The 21013-nt window shown below is 35.0% G+C and overlaps 1 protein-coding gene across 2 annotated transcripts in view; it reads right to left on the bottom strand.

Annotated features, from left to right (window-relative positions):
* LOC149830745 (MLO-like protein 13) overlaps positions 1-21013 on the bottom strand; it is a 129340-nt gene that overhangs the window by 22078 nt on the left and 86249 nt on the right. For both annotated transcript variants that reach the window (XM_090013460.1, XM_090013461.1), the window contains one exon: positions 17973-18013. In XM_090013460.1, the coding sequence (XP_089869586.1) occupies positions 17973-18013 (41 nt within the window). The remainder of the gene's footprint in view (positions 1-17972; positions 18014-21013) is intronic.

Raw genomic sequence — 21013 nt, 5'->3', positions numbered from 1 at the left:
ATGCCCAATGATTTTTCTAACTTTAAATTCATCAAAAACCTTTAAATTGGGGTTTATTTATGTTAAGAAGCCTCCAACATTAATTTGTTAATTTTTGGAAACTTTTGAAAATTTATTTGTAATTTAATATTAATTAATTAATTAATTTAATGCAATTCCAAAAATTTATTTTGAGGTTTGTTTAGGTCTCTTGAAAGAACCCTTAAACACCTATGGAAGAGTTCAAGAGGATTTGAGAGACTAAGAATTCTTTTTAACAAAATTTTGAAAAAGTCAACATTTGGAAGAGTTTCAAAAAAAATTAGGAAACAAAGGGAGAGAGTGTTTCATCTTTTGGAAACTCTCTTAGAGAGAGCTGGAGAAAAAGGGAAAGGCGACCTCTCCTACGGGACTGCAAACACCCCAAATTTTCACCCTCATCCATTACTTACATTTCATGCGTCATTGCATATCATTGCATGCATTCGGCATACCATTTCATTGCATTGCATAGCATTGCATCCCATTTTCGAAATCCAACACTCATGTTTTCAAAATTTAATCCAAATTTGAGTTTTAAAACTTTTTCTTTCAAAAATCAATTTCAAAACCTAGGTTTTTACTCAACATTCTGTCATTTTCCAACCCCAGGACTTTATATTTCAAAATATTTTCTCAGAAAACAATCTGGATTCATTTCAAACTCAATTTCAATTGATTTCAATTCTCAGATGAGGCCCATTTAGGTGGTGTCGCTTCTGGATTCTTTCATTTATCAAAAATCTCAAAAAATTTTAGAGTCCTAGTTAGATCAGGACTCTGTATTTTCATCAGTTTGAATCTTTTTGAACCTTTTTAAAACATCATTCTGATTTTGAACCAGTTATGGTCCTATCCCTTGTCCATTTCCTCCATTTTGGCCAAAATCTTAGAGTCCTAGTTGGATCAGGACTCTTTTTCCAGAGTCCTAGTCGGATCAAAACTCTAATTTTCACTACATTTTTACTTGTTTTTGAAGAGAACCTTTTAAGATCTTCTGTTTTGGCCAAAATCTCAGAGTCCTAGTTGGATCAGGACTCTTCTTCAAGAGTCCAGTCGGATCAGGACTCTTCTTCAAAGTTTCAATTGAATTTGAGACTCTAATCTTTTACAGCTATTTTATCCATTTTCAATCAAATCTTTCAAAATCTTTCAAAATGAGTCAGAAACTCAGAGTTTGAGTCAAAACAGGACTCTGTTCAGAGAATCCTAGTTGGATCAGGACTCTGATCCTGATTTCAATTTTGAGAGAATCTTTCAGAAATCTTTTAATCTACCAAAACTATTACACTTTTATCAAAGAATTTTAAAATTCTGAGGTTTTATCTCAGAATCCTGATCGAATCAGGACTCTACCCCAGAGTCCTGATCGAATTAGGACTCTATCCAAAATTGATTTTCTCACTTCACTTTCACTGGTTTTCAAAAGCTTTGCCTAAATTTCATCATTTGCTCATCAGAAAACCAAAATTCTTAGAGTTCTGATTGAATCAGGACTCTTTCTCAGAGTCCTAATTAGATCAGGATTCTGAACCAAAACTTCAATTTCATCCTGTTTTCACTTGTTTTTCAAAATCCTCTCATTTGTTTTCTCAGAAAATCTAAAAATCTGAGAGTCCTAGTTCAATCAGGACTCTGTCCTCAGAGTCTCAGTTGAATCAAAACTCTGTTCCATTTCAATACTTTTCATTGATTACATTGTTCTTTCGTTTGTTTTTCATAAAATACCAAAAAAAATCTAGAGTTTTAGTCCAATCAGGACTCTGTCCCGGAGTCCTAGTCCAGTCAAGAGTCTGTTTTGAAGTCTGTTTTTATTCCATTTTCATTTATTTCCATTTGTTTTCAAAAATTAGGTCATTTTGTAGAGTCCAGTTAATTCAGGACTCTATTTCAGAGTTCTGATTGAGTTAGGAGTCTAACCCTGACAGTATTTTCTGACTTGTTTCACCATTTTCGATTAAATCTTTTCAGAAACTCCTTCATTTGGCTTTTAAAACCCAAAATCTCAGAGTCCTATAAATCCAGGACTCTAGCCCAGAGTTCCAGTTCGTTTAAGACTCTATTTTCAAAAATCTTGAATTTCAAATATTGATTTTAACCCCTTTTCAAAACCATTTTTAGTGTTTATTTAAAAATTCTTCAAAACTCGATGTGGGCCCACTCAGTTGGCACCATATCCAGAGGAGTTATGACTTGGTTAAAACCCTATGCCATTTCAAGAATTCTAATTTTAAGATTGCTTTTGAAAACTCCTTCAATTTCAAGTTTTAAAATCGCTTTTTGAAAAACTCAAGTAGGGCCCACTCGGGGTGGCGCCATATTCGAGTAAGTCAGGGCTAGACTAGGGTTAGTCAGTGTCTTGGTTAGTGTTAGGGGTTTAGAAGAGTTAAAAATCATTTTGAAAACTCATTTTGAAGTTTAGTTTTTAAAACTAGTGTTTTTAAAGGTTTTTAAAGATGTTTTAAAAAAAAAAACCAAATGTAGAGAATGCCAAGTGGTATCACATTTGGGGGATTTCTAGGATAGTCTAGGGGTTAATTAGGAAATAATTAGGATAAACTAGGCTAGGGGTAGTTAGGTAAACTCACACCAAAATCACCCCCCTTAGAGAGTCCAAAAATTTTAGAAAACTTGATTTTTTTTAACCTAAAAAATTTTCTATAAAAAGAGGCCCCATGGGGGACAATTTTTCCAGCCACCTCCTATTGGATTCTTGGAGCTTCTCTCTCCTCTCCAGCCTTCCTCCATTGCTGCAACTCCAAGGTAAATAATTTCTTCAATTTTTAATATTTTATTTAGTGTTTTTAATGATTTAAACCTAAATTTAGCCTTGGACACCCCTCCCTATGAAGATTCAACCATTGTTTCACCTCAAGAACCATCAAGAACGGTCCAAGAAGGTGATCTAACCCTATTTTGTGTGTTTTACAGAGATTTTAATCCATTAAAAGTGATTTGAGCATGATTTTTTGCATTTTTAACCAATAAAATACATGATTTACCCTTTTAATGGGTTAAATCTATGTTTTAAAGGTAATATTGAATTCCAGCCATTGATTCCCTGATTTTATTTTATTTTTATGGTTTATTCATGTTTGTTTTACGTTCTATAGCATAGAAATAATTTTTATTTACTGTTTTATGGTTTGTTTTATTGTTTTTCAATAATTAATGCATATTTTCTCAAGTTTCTTAGATTTCTGTGTGTTTTTAGTTTAGAACAGAAAAGAGCATGATGTTTCAGATTGAAATATGTGTTGTTAATTTCTGATTTTTTTATATGTGATACATGGATGTGTAAATGAACTACTGTAAAAAAATCAGAGATTTTGGACTTTGGGAACCCTGTCAGAAAAATCAGACATCAAGTCGGGTTTTTAAATCTTTAAAATCGTTGTTAAAATCAAGAAGGTAACTTGCTGTGGTGATATTTTTCTCATCCTATATCCGATTTTAGATCTATAAATTGCTATGGATTCATGTTGATTAGATCTATCTACTGTGAAATTTTCAGAATTTTTTACCATTGTTTAGTATTTTTCCTCTGTCAGAAACTCTGATTTTTAATTTAAAACTCGTTAGGGTTTACCAAAACCCTAATCAGACTTGTGTTATTCGTAAATCCCAAAATATAGATCCGATTCATGATCTGTAAAAAGTGAGTATTGTTATTTTTCTGTCAACTGTTCACTGTTAAAATCTCAAATATTTTGAATGAGTGCTGCTATTTATCCCGGAATTTTCAATTGAAAGTATCAGTTAGGACCAAAAGTAAAATCAATATATTCAAGTCCGGATTGTCGGATGGGGATCTCCCTGGTTTTAAAGGTTTTTTCATATCTGTAAAAAGGAAAAGTTTTGTTTTCCTGTCTATTTGTTCTCTGTAAAATTTCATAGATTTCTATGGAAATTTGACCCCTGGTTCGGGTCCTAAACTGAAACTGGTTGGTGAACTAGGTCAAAATAGCATATTTTTAGGGTTTGATGCTATTTTCGGATTAATTTAATGTCAAAAAAAATATTTTTATAATTCTAATTTGATATTAGGGTTATCACAAGTGCAGGTACCAATTTTGAGGATTTTTAGAATCCGTTTGATGCTTGAATGGCTTGAATTACAAAACAGGGCACCCGAAGAATTCCAAAACACTGCAAAAATCACAAATTTTGTGATATTCTTGGATTTTCGTGTATAAGCATATATTTTTAGGGTTTAATCATATTCATAATCATATTAGGATACTTTAGGTTAAATTTAATGTTCATTTGATTTCATTTAGTGCATAAAACCTAAGTTTTACCAAAATATTTTCTAAAAACCCTGATTTCAAGGCCATAGTCTTGCTATCGGGGGCAATTTGGTCATTCGACCTAAATTTCGAAATCCCTAACCCTAATTTTCATATTTTTAATCATGTCATAGCATATTTAGTTTGATTTATTTTCATTTGAACCTCAAGACTTGCATTTTATCAAATATCTTTCTAAAAACCCTAATTTCAAGGCCATAGTTTTGTTATTAGGGGTATTTTGGTCATTTTGACCCCAATTTCGAAATTTCAAATTTCATTTTCATATTTATTCAATCTTATTTCATATTTTATCAATTTTTATTTAAGGGAATCATGGAAAAGGCTTATATCTAGCAAAATCCAGTAATTTCTAGATATTACCGGATAAACCTAGAAAAGCCAACATATCATTACTAACAAAGTTTTCTAGTTTTGCAGATACATTGAAGATTTTAATTTCATGAATTTAAATTTCAATAGTGATGTAAATTAAATGTAAACTTTGGAATAAGAATTTAAATTCCTGCATAGATTAGGATTTGCATTTCATATAGTTTAAACTTTGATATATAACTGCCATGTATGCCAATTCATGCACATTTTATTAATTCACTATGGTCTACACGAATGGCACATACACTAGCTTTTATGAAGTTTATAAACTTGGTGGAATTCGTATTTATGGCCATAGTCAGAATATGAATGATACCTAGATTTATGATCTTCGTATTAGCCACATTAAGCCTACACTCTTAGGCTAACTTCAAAATGCACTGCATTTTTTTAAAATACAAAGAGTTTTTCTCAATTCCTCAAAATCATATTCATTCATTTCATGAATTTTCCAATTCCAATTCAAATTCCAAGTCAAAGAAATCAAGTTCTTCAAAATTTCCTAAGTCTTATTCAAAAATCGATTTTCTCAAAATATTGATTTGCCAATGATATTTCAAGTATTTCTCAAGTTCCAAATTCGATTTTCTAAGTTATATTTTCAATTTTAAAGTTTGAATTCAAAGAAATCAAGTTTTTCAAAGTTATTTCATATTTCTCAAAATCGATTTTCACAAAATCCTTACATTTCTTCAGAAATCGATTTTTACTTTTCTCAGAAGTACATTTCAAATCCCAATTCACGATTTTTCATGTGATATCTATTCTAAGTGTTTCAGTTATTCAAAGCAAACATTATGTTTTCAAATATGCATTTTCAAAAAATTCATAGCACATGCCTGATTCTATGTGCATTTAGAAATTAGAATATGATTTAGACAAGTTGAATAGAGCAGAGCAGTAGATTGATCATTGGTTCGATTACCCCTGTTAAAGGTGGCAGGAACGGTCGAACCTCGTACCGACAGGCGAGTCTCATTCTACGGAATTTTCCCGCATTTTAAAACGGAGGCGAGTTATTTTCAAAAACTTTTCAAAGGTCAGTTTGACTCGCAAAAAGTTAAAAATTCTGCGATGATAACAGGGACCTATAAAAAGACCCCCAAAAAACAGAGAGAAAAGAGAAAGAGAAGGAAAAAAAGGAGGAGGAGAGATAAAGTGAGGAAAAGGAAGGAAAAATGAAGAAGCGGAGGAGTTTGGGCCATCTCCAATCATTTACCCACGTTTTTCAACATCCACCATCGTTTTTCTTCAAATTTTTATTCATAGTATGGGTTTTCTCTCTTGAATCAAGTGAGAAATTGATATAGATTGGATTTTCATGCAATAATTTGATGAAAATCCATGGAAAAAGTGTTTACAGCTATGTTTTTGCAAAAACACATGGAGGGTGTGATGCATGGATTTCTTCCTCCGTGGTTGTACTCTTGATTATTTTCATTCTTTCATGAAAAAAATTCTGTATATGCTAAAACAGAATTTTTATTGGTAGTAGATGTGCTTAGGTAAAGGTTTCTTTTGATAGGTATTGATTTTCATGGATGTAGTTTTGAGTTTATGCATTTTTTTTAAAGAGTAAATTTCTGTATATGTATCTTCCATGGTAAAACAAAATTTTAACCATGATAATAATGGCGTATTATGAGCTTGTGTCTTAATGGTTAGGGTTTCCATGATTTACATAATGTGTAAGTGTCTTAGAGTGCATGTAGGTTTATGAAAGCATACATATTTTCAATACACGCTAACAACCAATGAAAATATTCACGCAAAGTATACTTGAATTTTCCATATGCATAGGGCTGCATTTTTCTCATATTTCTGAACGTGGAAATGCATGTACATGTTTATTTGTTTTTCAAGTCCACGTACTTAACCATATCTGATAAAAAACCGGCCTGTACATGCATGCTGAAACATTTTTCTGACATGAAGGTATTCCTATGTTTTCAATATATATATATACAACAACAACAATCAAATCAAAATAATCAATATATATATATATATATATATATATATATATATATATATATTTTTTTTTTTTTTTCTGTTGGGTTTCCAGGTAGGCTGGCTGTCAGGCCAGCCGAACCTGGCCTGGAGTGCCAGGTATGGCTGGGGTCTGGTTGGGCTGACCCAGACCCAGCAGGGTGCTGGCTGGGCACCTGGCAGCCCAGTCGAGTGGCTCGGCTGGGCATGCCAGGCCGTGCCAGGCCCGGTCCAGCCTGCGGCTGGGCTAGTGCAGGCCTGGCAGCTCCCTGCCAGGACTGCCTCGGGTCAGACCCAGCTGATTAGGTTCAGCTGGGCCTGAACCGAACCCCAGCCGACTGGGTCGGCTGGGTGCAGTTGGGTCATGTATTTCAAAAAAAAACTTAACAATGCATGATAAATTTTCAGTTTTTGATAAGTGTAAACATGTTTTGATTTCAATAAGTATTAGGAGTGAAATTTTCAATATGCTTTGACTGGATTCGACATGCCTACGTCTTATGTTATCTTCAGTTTGTTCTAGTGCATATGCATATATATATATATAATGAATGTATGCAGCTATGTATTAAATTTTCCATATTGGTTTAGTGTAAAAACCTTGGTTACACGCATACTAGAACTTGGAAATTTAACATGCTTGACTCGATATATTATGCATGATCAAAGTACTATTGCATAGTTGTCTCAGGGACACCTGTACACTTGAAGTGATATGTTCTTGCATGTAATAAATACATGAGTGTTCATATGTTTTTTTTATGAATGGGAGCCGGCATTTGACGTGTATATGTGCATTGGGTGGAAGCATGTATTTAATGTGTGTGTGTGTGAGTTCATGCTCATGCATATGACTGTGGTAGTTCATGCACATTGTTAAATTGGTATGAATGAATGTGCATTTGAAAACATGTTGGTATCATTGCATATATTGCATATTATTATGATTTTTGCAGCCCCCTGCCGGAAAACACGAACGAGGTAGGAGGAGCCCCCTGCCGGACGAAGAGGAAGAAGAACGGAAGAAAGAGAAGGGCATACCTGAGATTGAGAGGACCGGTGGCTGGGAGAGAGGGTGGCTGGTGTCGCCTGCGGCTACGGTTGCCGGCGTGACTGAAGGGGATGAGGAGTGTCAGACGGCTGGGGGAGAGGGAAAGATCGACAGGGAGGGGTTTGTCGTAAGCCCCTCCCCCTATCGTAAGCTCCTCTTTAGGGTTCGACCTCGACGCCGATAACATTTTGGATCCGGGTGGAGTCCGGATCCGGGTCGGGTCCAGATCCGGACCTGACCCAAGTCCAAAATGAATTTCAAATATGGACCTTTATAGACTCGGTCAAAGTTGACCGAGTCTATAAAGTGGACCGACTCGGCCTAGGTGCATTGACCGAGTCTGACACTTGTTGACCGAGTCCGCCCCGTGTTCGAAGTCGCACCCGTGTCGGGGCGTGTCGACGCGGGTGCGTCGACCCCCTAGCTGAGTCCGTGTGACATAGGTTCTAACAGTAGTCATGTGAGTTACAGAAGAAAACGTCTCTTCGTAGTCTATCTCATACTCTTAAAAATAACCTTTGGCCACCAACCTAGCATTATGTCCCTTTAATGATCCATCCTCTTAGGTTTTGACTTTATATACCCACCTACATCCTATAGTCATTTTTCCTATAAGTACTGGTTTAATTTCCCAGGTCTTAGCATTTTCAAGGGTTCCTAACTTTAGATTCATGGCATTGATCCATTTAGGAATTTCTTTGGCCCTTTTGTAGGTGGAGGGTTCATAAAAGGAGTGGATAGATAAGACAAGCTCTATATATAGATAAGACAAGCTCTATATCTAGGTGGAAATTTTTTATATGATACAAATCTTTCAAGAAGTCTAGAAGTTCTATTAGATTTCCTAACGCTAGTTTCTCCTAGACTTTGGTCTTGAGAATACCTATCAAGTGCACATAGAGGGTGTTCTTCGATTCTTCTGGAATAAATTTGAATATCATGATTCTAGATATCCTCCATGGGAACACCAAAGTCATTAATATGCATATCATCAAGATCATCATTAACATGTATAATTTCATCAAAGGCCTTTTCGGCAATAAATCAAATAAAAAGAAATACTCAGGGTCATCCTTAGGCTTATAAAAATCAAAACCATTTTCATTTTCGATAAAACTTACATTTTTTGAAATATATAATTTGTCATTTTTCTTATCATAGCATATTATACCCTTTTTGGTTATTTGCATAACCAAGAAACACACATTCAATGACTTTGGGGGATAATTTCTCTTTTTTCAATAAATACAAAACATTTACATCCAAATATTCTTAGTCTACCTAAATCGGAAAAAGATTAATAAAGTTTTTTACTTGGAGATATGTCTTGTAAAGAGGATGAAGGCATACAGTTAATAAGATATACCGTAGTTAGGGCACCTTCAGCCCAATTTTTTTACAACATTTTTTGAGATAAGAAGAGTTCTTGTAGTTTCAATGATATGACGATGCTTTCTCTCAACTAAACCATTTTATTGAGGGGTATTTGAACAAGATTTTTGATGTAAGATCCCTCTTTTTTTCAAATAATTTTTGAAATCATTAGACAAGTATTTTCTCCTTGAGTCCAATCGAAAAATTACTTGGTTTAAAATTGGTTTTGCACAATAATGTAAAATACTTTAAAACATGAGAATACATCAGATTTTTGCCTAAGGAAATAGATTCAAGTATACCTAGTATAATCATCAATGAATATAACATAATAAGAGAGCCCAACTTTTGATATGACCAGAGCCGGTTCCCATACATCCGAATACACAACTTTTGATATGACTTTATTTTTCCAAGAATATAGTCATTACATATGAATTCTTTAATACAAGTCTTTCAAAAACGGAAAAAGAGATAACTTAAATACATTAGGGTGACCTAATCTTTGATGCCGTACAAAAATATCTTTTTCCTTGACAAGATTACGAAAAGATTCTTTAGGAAGATGAAGAAAATCCGTGTGGTAGAGATATTTCCTCCTATTGCATTCCCCAATCAGCTTCCCTGACTGACGATCCTGCACCCAATATTTTTTTGATGACAAGGAGACCTCATACCCATAATTCGAAATTTGAGAAACTGATAATCTAAATTGAGTTTTGGAACAACTCTAACTTTAGGTACTTAAATTTTTTTTGAAATGTTTGAAAAGGTTCCAATACTTTTAATTTTAAATTAGTTCCTCGGTTGTAGAAACACAAAAATTATAAAAGGATTTTGTGCATTCGGATATGAGGGATTCTAAAGGAGTCATGTGAAAGGAGACACCAGAGTCAAGAATCTAAGAAAGCATACCTGGAGGAGAGAAAGTAGATAGGGTGGCACCGAAAGTAGATATAGAGGAAGTCTTAAAGAATAGTTGTAATGCTTCTGTGAGATGATGAATAGAATCCTTAAGATCTCCTCCTTTTATGATAGCTTCATCACCCTTTTTTAGAGTTTTTTCAACAATTGCTACATTCTTATTGAGTATAGGACATTCCGATTTGATATGTTCCGACTCTTGGCAAAAGTGAAAAATAACTTCCCTCCCTCCTCCTTTGTTATAATTTCCTCCATTGTTATTTTTTCCAAAAATGAGGAGGTTAATATGCTTTAATATTGTTGTTGGGCCTTGACACGGGGAAAACCTTCTCACTTCCTTTAGTCATGCCAATGTAGGTCTCGGCTTAATACACCTCTCTAAGAGCATCATTAAGAGAGGTGGTAGTGGTCCTATGTAAAATGGAGGACCTAACTTACTCAAACTCGGGTCTTAACCCGAATAGGAACATAAACAAGTGTTCCGCTCCAAGTTGCTTTTACCTCAACCTAATAGCGGGACCATCCTACTTAGGCTCAAACAATGCTAGTTTATCCCAAAGAGGTGAGAGGGTACCATAGTAATCTCTCACACACCTATCACCTTGTTTAACGATACAAATTTTTTTCTTGAAGAAAAAAATTTCATGCAAAATCTTTTTGCATAAACATTTTCTTGAGAAAAATCCAAGTTTCACTTGCCTTTTTAAATTTAACTATACTTGCCACAATTTTGAGTTCCATGTTATTAAGGAACTAAGAGAGAATTTAGGTATTTTCGGCTTTCCAATCTTCCACCTTGATGAGATAATTTTTGAATGCTTTCTCTTTCTTCGTCACCATCTATTTTGGTGAGAATGAGTTGTGGTTCACATGTAGTACCACTCACATGTCCCATAACTTTTTGCCCTTAATATGGTGCTCCATAGCGACAACCCACATCAAATGGTTGGAGTCGTTTAGCTTAAATGCAACCACCGTCATGGATTTGTTTCACTCATCTTGATGTGAGAAAAGCAAGGCTTGTGGAAAATCCTTTCTTTGCAATCATGATCTTTGAAGAAGCTTTACACAATCCCAAGAATCGTATACTTTTGATACCATGTAATGAAACAAGCAAAAATACAATAAACCTAATAAGGTTCAACAAGCATACAAAAGAAGTGCGTAAGCACTAATCCACCAAGGGATAATACAATCACAAAATGAGAATAAACTCAATAGCACAACACATGCACATAATAGTTACGAAGGGCAGACACAAAAGGTAAAAACTATAAAATTTAATTAACAAATGCTTAAGAAAGCATTGATAAAATACAAGGGGAAAAACCTTATTTATAATACAAAAGGGAGAGAATGGAGGCGCAAATTGCCATTCGACTAGGCCCCAACAGTCATATTTATGACAATTGGGAGCAGCCCAACGACCAGTTGGGCTGCCTCAACAGCTATATTATAATTTAAATATAAAAAACTAATAAGAAAGAAATTGAAAAAGAAAGATAAAACAGCCTCCACAAGGCTGACACCTATTATATGTGTAAAATGACCAAAATACCCCTAAGGGATATTTCAGTTTACATTAACAATATATATATAACAACCCATATTTTAACAAATACAACATCAGAGTAGAGAGTTATGACCAAAATAAGGTGACTTGTTCAGTAAAAATCCTGTTTTTCAGGTAGGGCCCACTTGGAGTGCATTTTTAACCATTAAAACAATCGAATTTGGTTTGCACTTAAAAGATGAATTAAAGTAGAATATGTTAGCTTTCCAACGCACCAAGCCACCTTGATCTGACATTCCAGATAGGAAGTTATAGCAAAAAGAAGTTAACATGTCGGGCATGTCTTAGCCTGTTGCTAACAAAAACTAGGGATTGTTGTTAAAAACTGCTAACACTCTATAGTGCCATTAGCACTATGTGTCGTTAGCAGTCCATTTGGCTCATTTGGCCAAGATTCACGTGTAGAATGAAGATAAGCCCCTAGAAATTGTTAAAATGTGTCACTCTTATATATATATATATATATATATATATATATATATATATTTCTATTTTGTAAGCCCTAGGGGCATTTTCATCATTTTCCCTTTTTACGCATCTTCATAATTGTGAACATGCATATAATTTTTATTATTTTTCTTTTTCTATTTTTTCTTTTTTCTTTTTTCTTTTTTTATTGCTTTGACTAAGTCAAAGTGGGAGGGGGTAGACGTTGGACCCCCTCCAACAGCTAGAATTCTAGCCGTTGGAGGGGCTCCAACATCTAGTAGGAGCCCCTCCCACTTGGTCTCCTCTTGTATTATAAATAGGGAGCTTCCCCCCCTTTAAGATGTATTCTTGTGGGAGTCTTTAGTGCTCACCCTCTCTTATTAATTCAACTTATGCATTTGTGGGTGTCCCCTTTGTACCTTTTTGGTATTTTTGTTCTAGTGTTCTTGGTGTGTGAACACATATTCTTTTACGGTGTTGGTGCTTATAGTGCACATCTTCGAAGGTATTTTTACATGGTATCAGAGCAAGGTTCAAAAGAAAAGAAGATCGTGCACTTTTTCTCTTTGTTGGAGCACCTCGAAAAGCGTGCCATCAAGTTGTGGTGGTTGGAGTGAACACTCTATTCTTCAATCAATATTTTAGAAGCATCCTACATCAAGTAGGAATTCATTTCGTATTGTGGTACGCATTTATCTCTCTTTCTATTCTCTCTAATGGATGAAAAGGATTCACACTTCTCTCTTGGCTTCAAATTGAATGGAGCAAATTATCAAGTTTGGGCTGGGAATATGGAGGCCCATATCAAAGGGAAGGGTCTTTGGGGATATGTTCAAGGAACTATACACGAACCCGAACCTAAAGTTACTATTGTTGAGAAAGGAGAGATTAAGGTCCTTGAAGGTGAAGAAAGAGAGAGGGCTTTTGAAGAATATAATAAGAAGCATGAAGAATGGGAAATGAAAAACTACAAAATTCTTTCATGGTTTTTCTCTTCCGTTGAAACTAAAATCAATGCCAATATTTTGAAGTTTAAGAAGGCATATCAAGTATGGGAATATCTTGAACGGATGTATACGTCAAGAGATTTATCCCATAAATATTATCTTCAAAAGAAGGCTTTGACTCTCTAACAAGGAGAATTGACCTCCTCGAACCAAAGTGGAGTGGAGAGGCGATTGAGCTAAGGCAAAAACAACTTCAAGAAGATCATTTCTTTAATTTTTTAAATGGGCTTAGACCCGAGTTTGAGCAATCTAGATCCTCTCTTTTATCTTCCTTCTCTTCCCCTCCTTTAGAAGATGTTTTAACTAAATTAAGCGGAGAAAAAACTAGATTGGGAATGAATAGAACCAATCAAAATATGTTAGTCGTCGCTTCTAAAAATGAAGATGAAGGAGCTTATGCGGTGTCAAGACTGGGGAACACTGTAAAAACCTACAAACCTCATCATTTCAAGAATCAATATCAAGGAGGAAATGGGCAATATGGCAAGAGAGACTATAGCAAGCTTCATTGTCATTTTTGTAAAGAACCAGGGCATATAAAGCCTATTTGCCCTAAATGGAAGAAATTGCTTGCAATGGCTACCACCTCTCAACCGGAAGAGCGGCCATCCTCATCAAATGGATCTCTTTCTCTCCAACAAATTGTTGAAGCACTTCAACCATTGATTAAAGGATCCATCTCTAGAGCCGCTATGTCCTCTTCACCTCTAGGTAAAATTCTTTGGCTCTTAAATTCAGGAGCATCCTTTCACATGACTTTGAATGCACTTGCCTTGTCCAATTATTCTAAAAATATTTTACAATCCTTTGTACCTATTCTGGATGGGGCTTCTCTTGAAATCAAAGGAACCAGTGATTTTGAAAAACAAGATTTTTCTATTCCTAAAGTTAGATTTATCCCAAAATTGAATTTAAACTTACTTTCCGTCTCTCAACTTTCGGATTATGGGTGTGACATCAAATTCTCATCTCATAAATGTTGGATACAGGATCGCCAGTCCGGAAAGTTGATTGGGGAAGGCTCTAGAAAGGGTGATCTCTACTTTATGGAGTTTCTTCAAATTCCGAAACCATCTTTTTGTAACATTGCCCAACATAAAGATATAAATGTTTGGCATAAACGTCTTGGGCATCCAAATATTGACAAACTTTCTCATATTCAGTTTACTAAAACTCTATGTAAGGAGAACTTCAATTGTAATGATTGCATTTTAGGAAAAATGAGAAGCTTACCTTTTGGATCAAGATCAACTTTTTCAACTACCTTATGAAATTGTGCATTCGAATGTATAGGGACCCGCTCCCGTTGTCTCTAAGGGAGGTTTTTCATATTATGTTATTTATGTTGATGATTATTCAAGATATAATTGGATATATTTTCTTCGACATAAGCATGAAGTTTTCTCCACTTTTAAGAATTTTCATGCTATGATTCAAACTCAATTCAATGGAAAATTGCAAGTCTTTAGAACCGATTCCGAAGGACAGTATCTCTCAAATGATTTTATAAGATATATTGAGGAAAATGGGATTATATATCAAAGGTCTTGTCCCAAAACCCCTCAACAAAATGGTTTAGCCGAAAGAAAACACATGCATGTCATTGAAACTACAAGAACCTTACTAATCTCTCAAAGAATTCCAAAAAGATTTTGGGCTGAAGCTGCTTTGGCCTCTGTCTATTTAATAAATCGTCTTCCATCCAAAACCTTAACCCAAAAATCTCCTTTTGAAGTCTTATTCCAAAAAGAACCTGATTACAACAGATTACGAATTTTTGGTTGTAAATGTTTCGTTCTTACCAATAAAAATGACAAGTTATCCCCCAAAGCCATTCCTTGTGCTTTCCTTGGTTATTCAGAAACCCAAAAAGGATTTAGATGTTATGATTTTCAAAATGCTAAGCTTTATGTGTTAAGAAATGTAACCTTTTTGGAAAATGAAAGTGGTTTTGAGAAAGACAAAACTCCTAATAATATTGATTATTCATTTATTTGAATTATTAGATAAGAACGATGATTTCAGTGACGATCAAACAAACTTTGAGAATGAAATGCCTGTGTTTGTTGAACAAACAAATGATAGAATTCTTGTGTCTGTTCAACCTATAGAAGGAATAGTGAGTGAACCAATTACTTATTCACATAGGGATAGAGATTCCTTTAGAAGTGCCATGGAAAGATATAGTGATCTTAGTGAGTCTACCCAATCTAGCAACTTACGAAGAACAGAGAGACCCAGAAGGAACCCATCTAGATTTATATCTTACGAATCTTTTTCTCCAAAACATAGAGCTTGTCTTAGTGCCATACATTCATATGAAGAACCTAGGAGCTTCGAAGAAGCTCAAGAGAAATTAGAATGGAGAGATGCTATGGAAACTGAGCTTAGTGCTCTTAACCGAGCCAAAACTTGGGAATTTCAATGTCTTCCTAAAGGAAAGAAGGCAATTGGATGTAGATGGGTCTTCAAAGTTAAAACCAAGAGCGATGAGACTCTTGAAAGATACAAAGCTAGACTTGTTGCAAAAGGGTACAGTCAGGAGTATGGTATTGATTACGATGAAACATTCGCTCCTGTGGCTATAATGGTCACTGTGAGATGTTTAATTACTATTGCATCTATTAGAAAATAGAACATATATCAAATGGATGTTAAGAATGCGTTTTTGAATGGAAACCTAAACGAAGAAGTCTACATGGAAGCTCCTCCTGGCATGAATGTTCCTAAGGGTAAAGTCCTCCGCCTAAGGAAAGCCTTATATGGCTTAAAGCAAGCTCCAAAAGCTTGGTACGATCGATTCAACGAAATAATGATTGAAACATGATTCATTTCTTGTTATACTGACACGGCTCTTTTTATCAAAAGATCTAACGATGAATTGTGATTTTGTTGTTATATGTTGATAACATGCTTATTACAGGTAGTGATGCTAAAGGTATCAGAAATATCAAATCCACACTGAAGGAAAAGTTTGAAATGTCAGATGAGAAAATTTGCGAGACTCCTGAAGTTGTGGGCTCTAAAATGAAGATTGATGATGGGGTCCCTCTGGATAACCCTACTCCTTATCGGCAACTTGTGGGGTCTCTTATGTATCTTAGTATTACAAGGCCCGACATATCTCACGTCATTCATACCGTAAGTCAATTCCAGCATGCCCCCACCTCGGTTCATATGAGTGTTGTCCTTTGTATTATTAGATACATAAAAGGCACAGTAAACAAGGGAGTATTTATTTCTTATCCACTAATTTAGAATTGATTGCATATACTGACTCTGATTAAGGAGGTGACCCAAATAACCGTCACTCCACTACTGGATTTTGTACCTTTTTTGGTGAATCTCTAATCACGTGGAGGTGCAAAAAACAACAGAAAGTGTCTCTTTCTTCAACAGAAGCAGAATATCGGGCCATGGCTTCTATAACTATGGAGATCGTGTGGATTCATCAACTATTGAAGGACATGGGGGTGCAAATTCAAGGACCTACAAGATTGTGTTGTGACAACAAAAGTGCAATTCATATTGCTAAAAATCACATGTTTCATGAACGTACCAAGCATATTGAGATAGACTGCCATTATGTCAGAGAGGCCTACTTGCAGAAAGTCATAGAGCTTCCTTACGTGACTTCAGAATACCAGTTAGCAGATTTCTTCACAAAGGCGTTATGTTCCCCCAGATTTCATTTTCTTCTTGGTAAACTTTCGGTCATCGCGCCCTAAGTTTGAGGGGGGGTGTTAAAATGTGTCACTCTTATATATATATATATATATATATATATATATATATATATATATATATATATAAAATAAGTAGATACATATACATATATATCAATATATGTATATGTATTTCCTTATATATATATAAAAATATATATATATATATATATATATAACATTACATGATTGATTACATAATTTAACAGATATAACACTCCAAAGAAACTTCATTGAATTACAAAATGAATGGATACAACAATATATGAGGGTCAACCCCTCTATGGCAATACAAGACAAAAATGGTTGACTCTACAACCCTACAACTAACTGAGCCAAAAATACAATAGTACGCCTGTAAATAATCACATGTACATAGGAAGAGGTAGCACACAGAATAGTAAAGCTCATATTACACTTCTCAACATTGGTTTCTTATTCCAAGGTTGTACAGCCCATTTCACAAGTAAAAGTCATTTCCAATATATCATGAAAATAAACCTAACAAGATATTGGATCAACCAATTACAACCAAAAGCAATATCTAAGAAGTCATAACAGAAAATTTTACTAGGGAGAACCATTCACCCTTAGATAAACAAATGATCTCTCCTTCAAAAAGAAAAGGATGTTAAACAACCAAACACTGAACCAGGTCAATAAATAACATCCTTGCACCATCATCGCCTCCCAGAGTTTCACCATTTTGTTGTGCCACTGCACCCTCAGCAGCCCCTAACCCCAATAGTCAATTGTCAATCACAACTGGAATCATGAATGCAATATCCTCACAATCCTTCTACATAACTAGATTCTGTCTCAAGTGTTCCATCATTGAACTAAGTGCAAATCACAATTAGTTCAAAGTAGAGTGATTACATCGTGCACTCTTGTACTAGTTTCCTCTTTTCTTATAATGCTTACCTTTTATTTGCCTAAAAAAGAAAGTATCCAATTCGCAGTGCGGATTCATAATAACAAAATGGAATCAGATAAAAAAATAATAGGACATAATTAAAGATAAGAAAACTTCAAGAATATCAGCTTAGTGATCTGATGATAATCCAATCTTATTATCCTAGAAGTAACTATAAAATACATAATATTTTAAAGTATGGAACCTTGAAAATGTGCATTCAGAAACATTAATGACTTGACCACTGCTAGAGATTAATATATTAGATCCACAAAACTTACAATCAGTGGCAGAAATGACAACCAAAAGTATATGTGCCATCCTGAAATAAGATCCAAAGAGAAGCAGATAAGCTTAGCTCGACTTAAATGCATTAGAAAAAACAATATCATCATGCCTTAAAGGGCACAAGGTGAAACACGTTGATGCATGTAACTCAAGTTTCAACCTTTTTTAAAAGAAGATATCTGAAATAAAAATCTAAGTATCAATGCATAGACATTTATTAATATCATGAAATATACAATTTATGGCTGTAAATGTTACACCATGATGCACTACATTCTTAAGGAATTCCAAAGGTGTATCATATGCAAGTATGATATGTGAGGGTGCAGCCGTTAAAGTATATATATATATATATATATATATATATATATATATATATATGTGTGTGTGTGTGTGTGTGTGTGTGTGTGTGTGTGTGTGTGGAAAATGGGAAGATACCTGACCCCATCCATGCCCGACCGTACCAGATAGGGTTTTTTCAAAAAATTTGATGTTTTTTCGAAATTCTAACCTTACAGATGTGTTCTACGTACTTGTTTTCATAGGAATCAGGTCTTGGATCATTTGATTCCGATGCGTGGATAGGTTTTTTATAAGGTTCCAAAATCAATGGTCTACAATTTTTTTAAACTGACGAGGCTCCAAAAACCATTTTTTTCATCCAAAATGCATGATCCAAAGGTCTATTCCTATGAAAACAAGCACGTAGGACACATCCGTAAGGTCGGATTTTTGAAAAAAAAAGGTCCATCGGGTACGGGGTCAGAAAGGGATGGGTCAGGTATATTTCTATTGCTGTATATATATATATATATATATATATATATATATATATATATATATATATATATGTATATATATATATTGATATATGTATTTACAAAGGTGTAATAGGTAATACCCATTAGGGGTATTTTCATCATCTCGTAATAGATTATGCCCATTAAGGGGCACATTTGTCTTTTCAGTCAACTGTAATAGACTGTGCCCGTTAGGGGCACATTTGTCTTTTCTTTATTTTTTATATTATTTTCCTTTTCCCTTTCCTTTTTTATAGGGGCTATTTGGTAAATGACCAAAGACAATGTGTTGGCGGCTTCTTGACTCAGTGCCAACACTCACTTTTACAAGCCTTCTCATATCAATAGAAATAACTTTGGGAGGCAATGGAGCAACGATCAGAGAAATGATGGAAGAAAGAACAAAATCATTGGTCATAACTGTGGAGAACTGAGGCACATCGAGCCTTATTGCTCTGAATTCAAGGGAAAGATGAGAAAAGAGTAGCTACTCTAGCAGCTTCTCAAGAAGACAAATACACTACCAATAGAGATCTAAAATCTGTTGGAAGCATGTCTTTGTCCCAACTAGTGGAAGCTCTTCAATCGCTCCTTAAAAAGCCCATCCTCTATTATTGATGCCCCAGTCCCCTCTTCCTCACCTCCCGGATCTCCAATATGGGAAGCAAATTGGGGAAGGGCATGGAGAAGGAGATCTCTACTACATGAACTGGTTGATCATTTCCAAAGATACTTTTTGTCTCAATGGACAAAAGTTGGATATTTTTTTGTGGTATCAAAGACTAGGTCACTTGAGAAAATTTTGTAATGAAAAAATTCAATGTTTTGACTACATTCTTGAGAAAATGAAGGCAATTCGTTATCAAGAGATAACCTTTTTTTGCTTCCAAACCACTTAAATTAATTCATTTGGATGTATGGGGTCCTGCTCATGTTGCTTCTAAGGAAAGATACACTTATTATGTGATTTTTATGGATGATTACTCTCATTTCACTTGGATTTACTTTCTTAGGTACAAATATGAGGTTTTTGAAACTTTAAAAAAAATTCATAATTTTGTTAGAAATCTTCTTAAAACCAATATTTTTATTTTTCGTTCTAATTCAGGAGGAGAATTTATGTCAAATAACCTAAAAATTATTTAAAAAATCATGACATTTTACACTAAAGATCATGTGCAAATATGCCTTAACAAAATAGTTTGGGCGAAAGGAAACATAGGCATATAATTGAGATCCTATGTCACATAGGTGTGGATACGGGTGTGGATGCGGAACTTTAAAAAAACTTGGGTGCGAAGTGGGTATATAGCCCTCGGAAATGGCTTTACAAAGCCAACCACTATTTCTTGTGTCACAACACACCTGGGAATCCCGAGTAGACGAAGCCATCGCAAAATTGGATGGCAATATGCTCTGTTGGTTTTATTGGTTCGAGGCTAGGGATGGCAGCGAACCGGGGTGGAGGTGGGGACAAGGTCTCCAACCCTGCCCCATCTCAAAAATTTGCCCTCCATCCCCGGTTCATCACCTCCATCCTTTGTCCAAACGGGGCGAGGCGGGGTGATGCCCTGTTTCGCCAGTCCTTCCGCCGCTACTACCTTCCGTCGTTAGAGGAAGGAGAGGGAGATGAGAGAAATGCGAGCTCACACGACTTGTTAGAGGAAGGAGAGTGGAGAGATTCGAGAAAGGGTTTTACGTTAGGGTTAGAAATATATATATATACGATTTTATAATATGTATAAGGGTATAATAGTAATTTCCTTGATGAAGATCTGTTTTGTATTACCGGGTTTCTCATAATTTCTTTTGGTAATTATGTATTTTTGGGTCGATAAATCGCTCGTATCTTGCTCGTCCGGAAAAGTTTTACCAAGCAATTTGTTGCGTTGAAAAGCTAACAAAATTTTGCATTTACGGTGAAATTTTGAGCTTTGTTCATGGATTGAGCACGAATCTGTGACAGTCGGAATAGAAAAGTCTAGGTCTGTACCAAAATGTTTATAACTCCCTCGTACAGATGAATTTTTAGGAACGATTTGTGGCATTGGAAAGCTGACAAAATTTTTTACAAATTGTGAAAAATTCAACTCTGACCACTGATTGAAAAAATTTTCTGCAGCTCCTCTAACAGTCGGACAGAGTTGGACTTTTCGCAAATTTGGGAAAAGGTTTTTTCTTGTTATTTGTTAGATCTTATTTGTTCCAGCATGTTTAATAGGTTAATATTAGGT

Source organism: Nuphar pumila, chromosome 7 (genome assembly GCF_984573655.1).
Source record: "Nuphar pumila chromosome 7, dmNupPumi1.hap1.1, whole genome shotgun sequence".
NCBI classification, from domain to species: Eukaryota; Viridiplantae; Streptophyta; class Magnoliopsida; order Nymphaeales; family Nymphaeaceae; genus Nuphar; species Nuphar pumila.
Note: the sequence above shows the minus strand (reverse complement) of the source record. Positions and strands in the feature narration are given on the sequence as shown.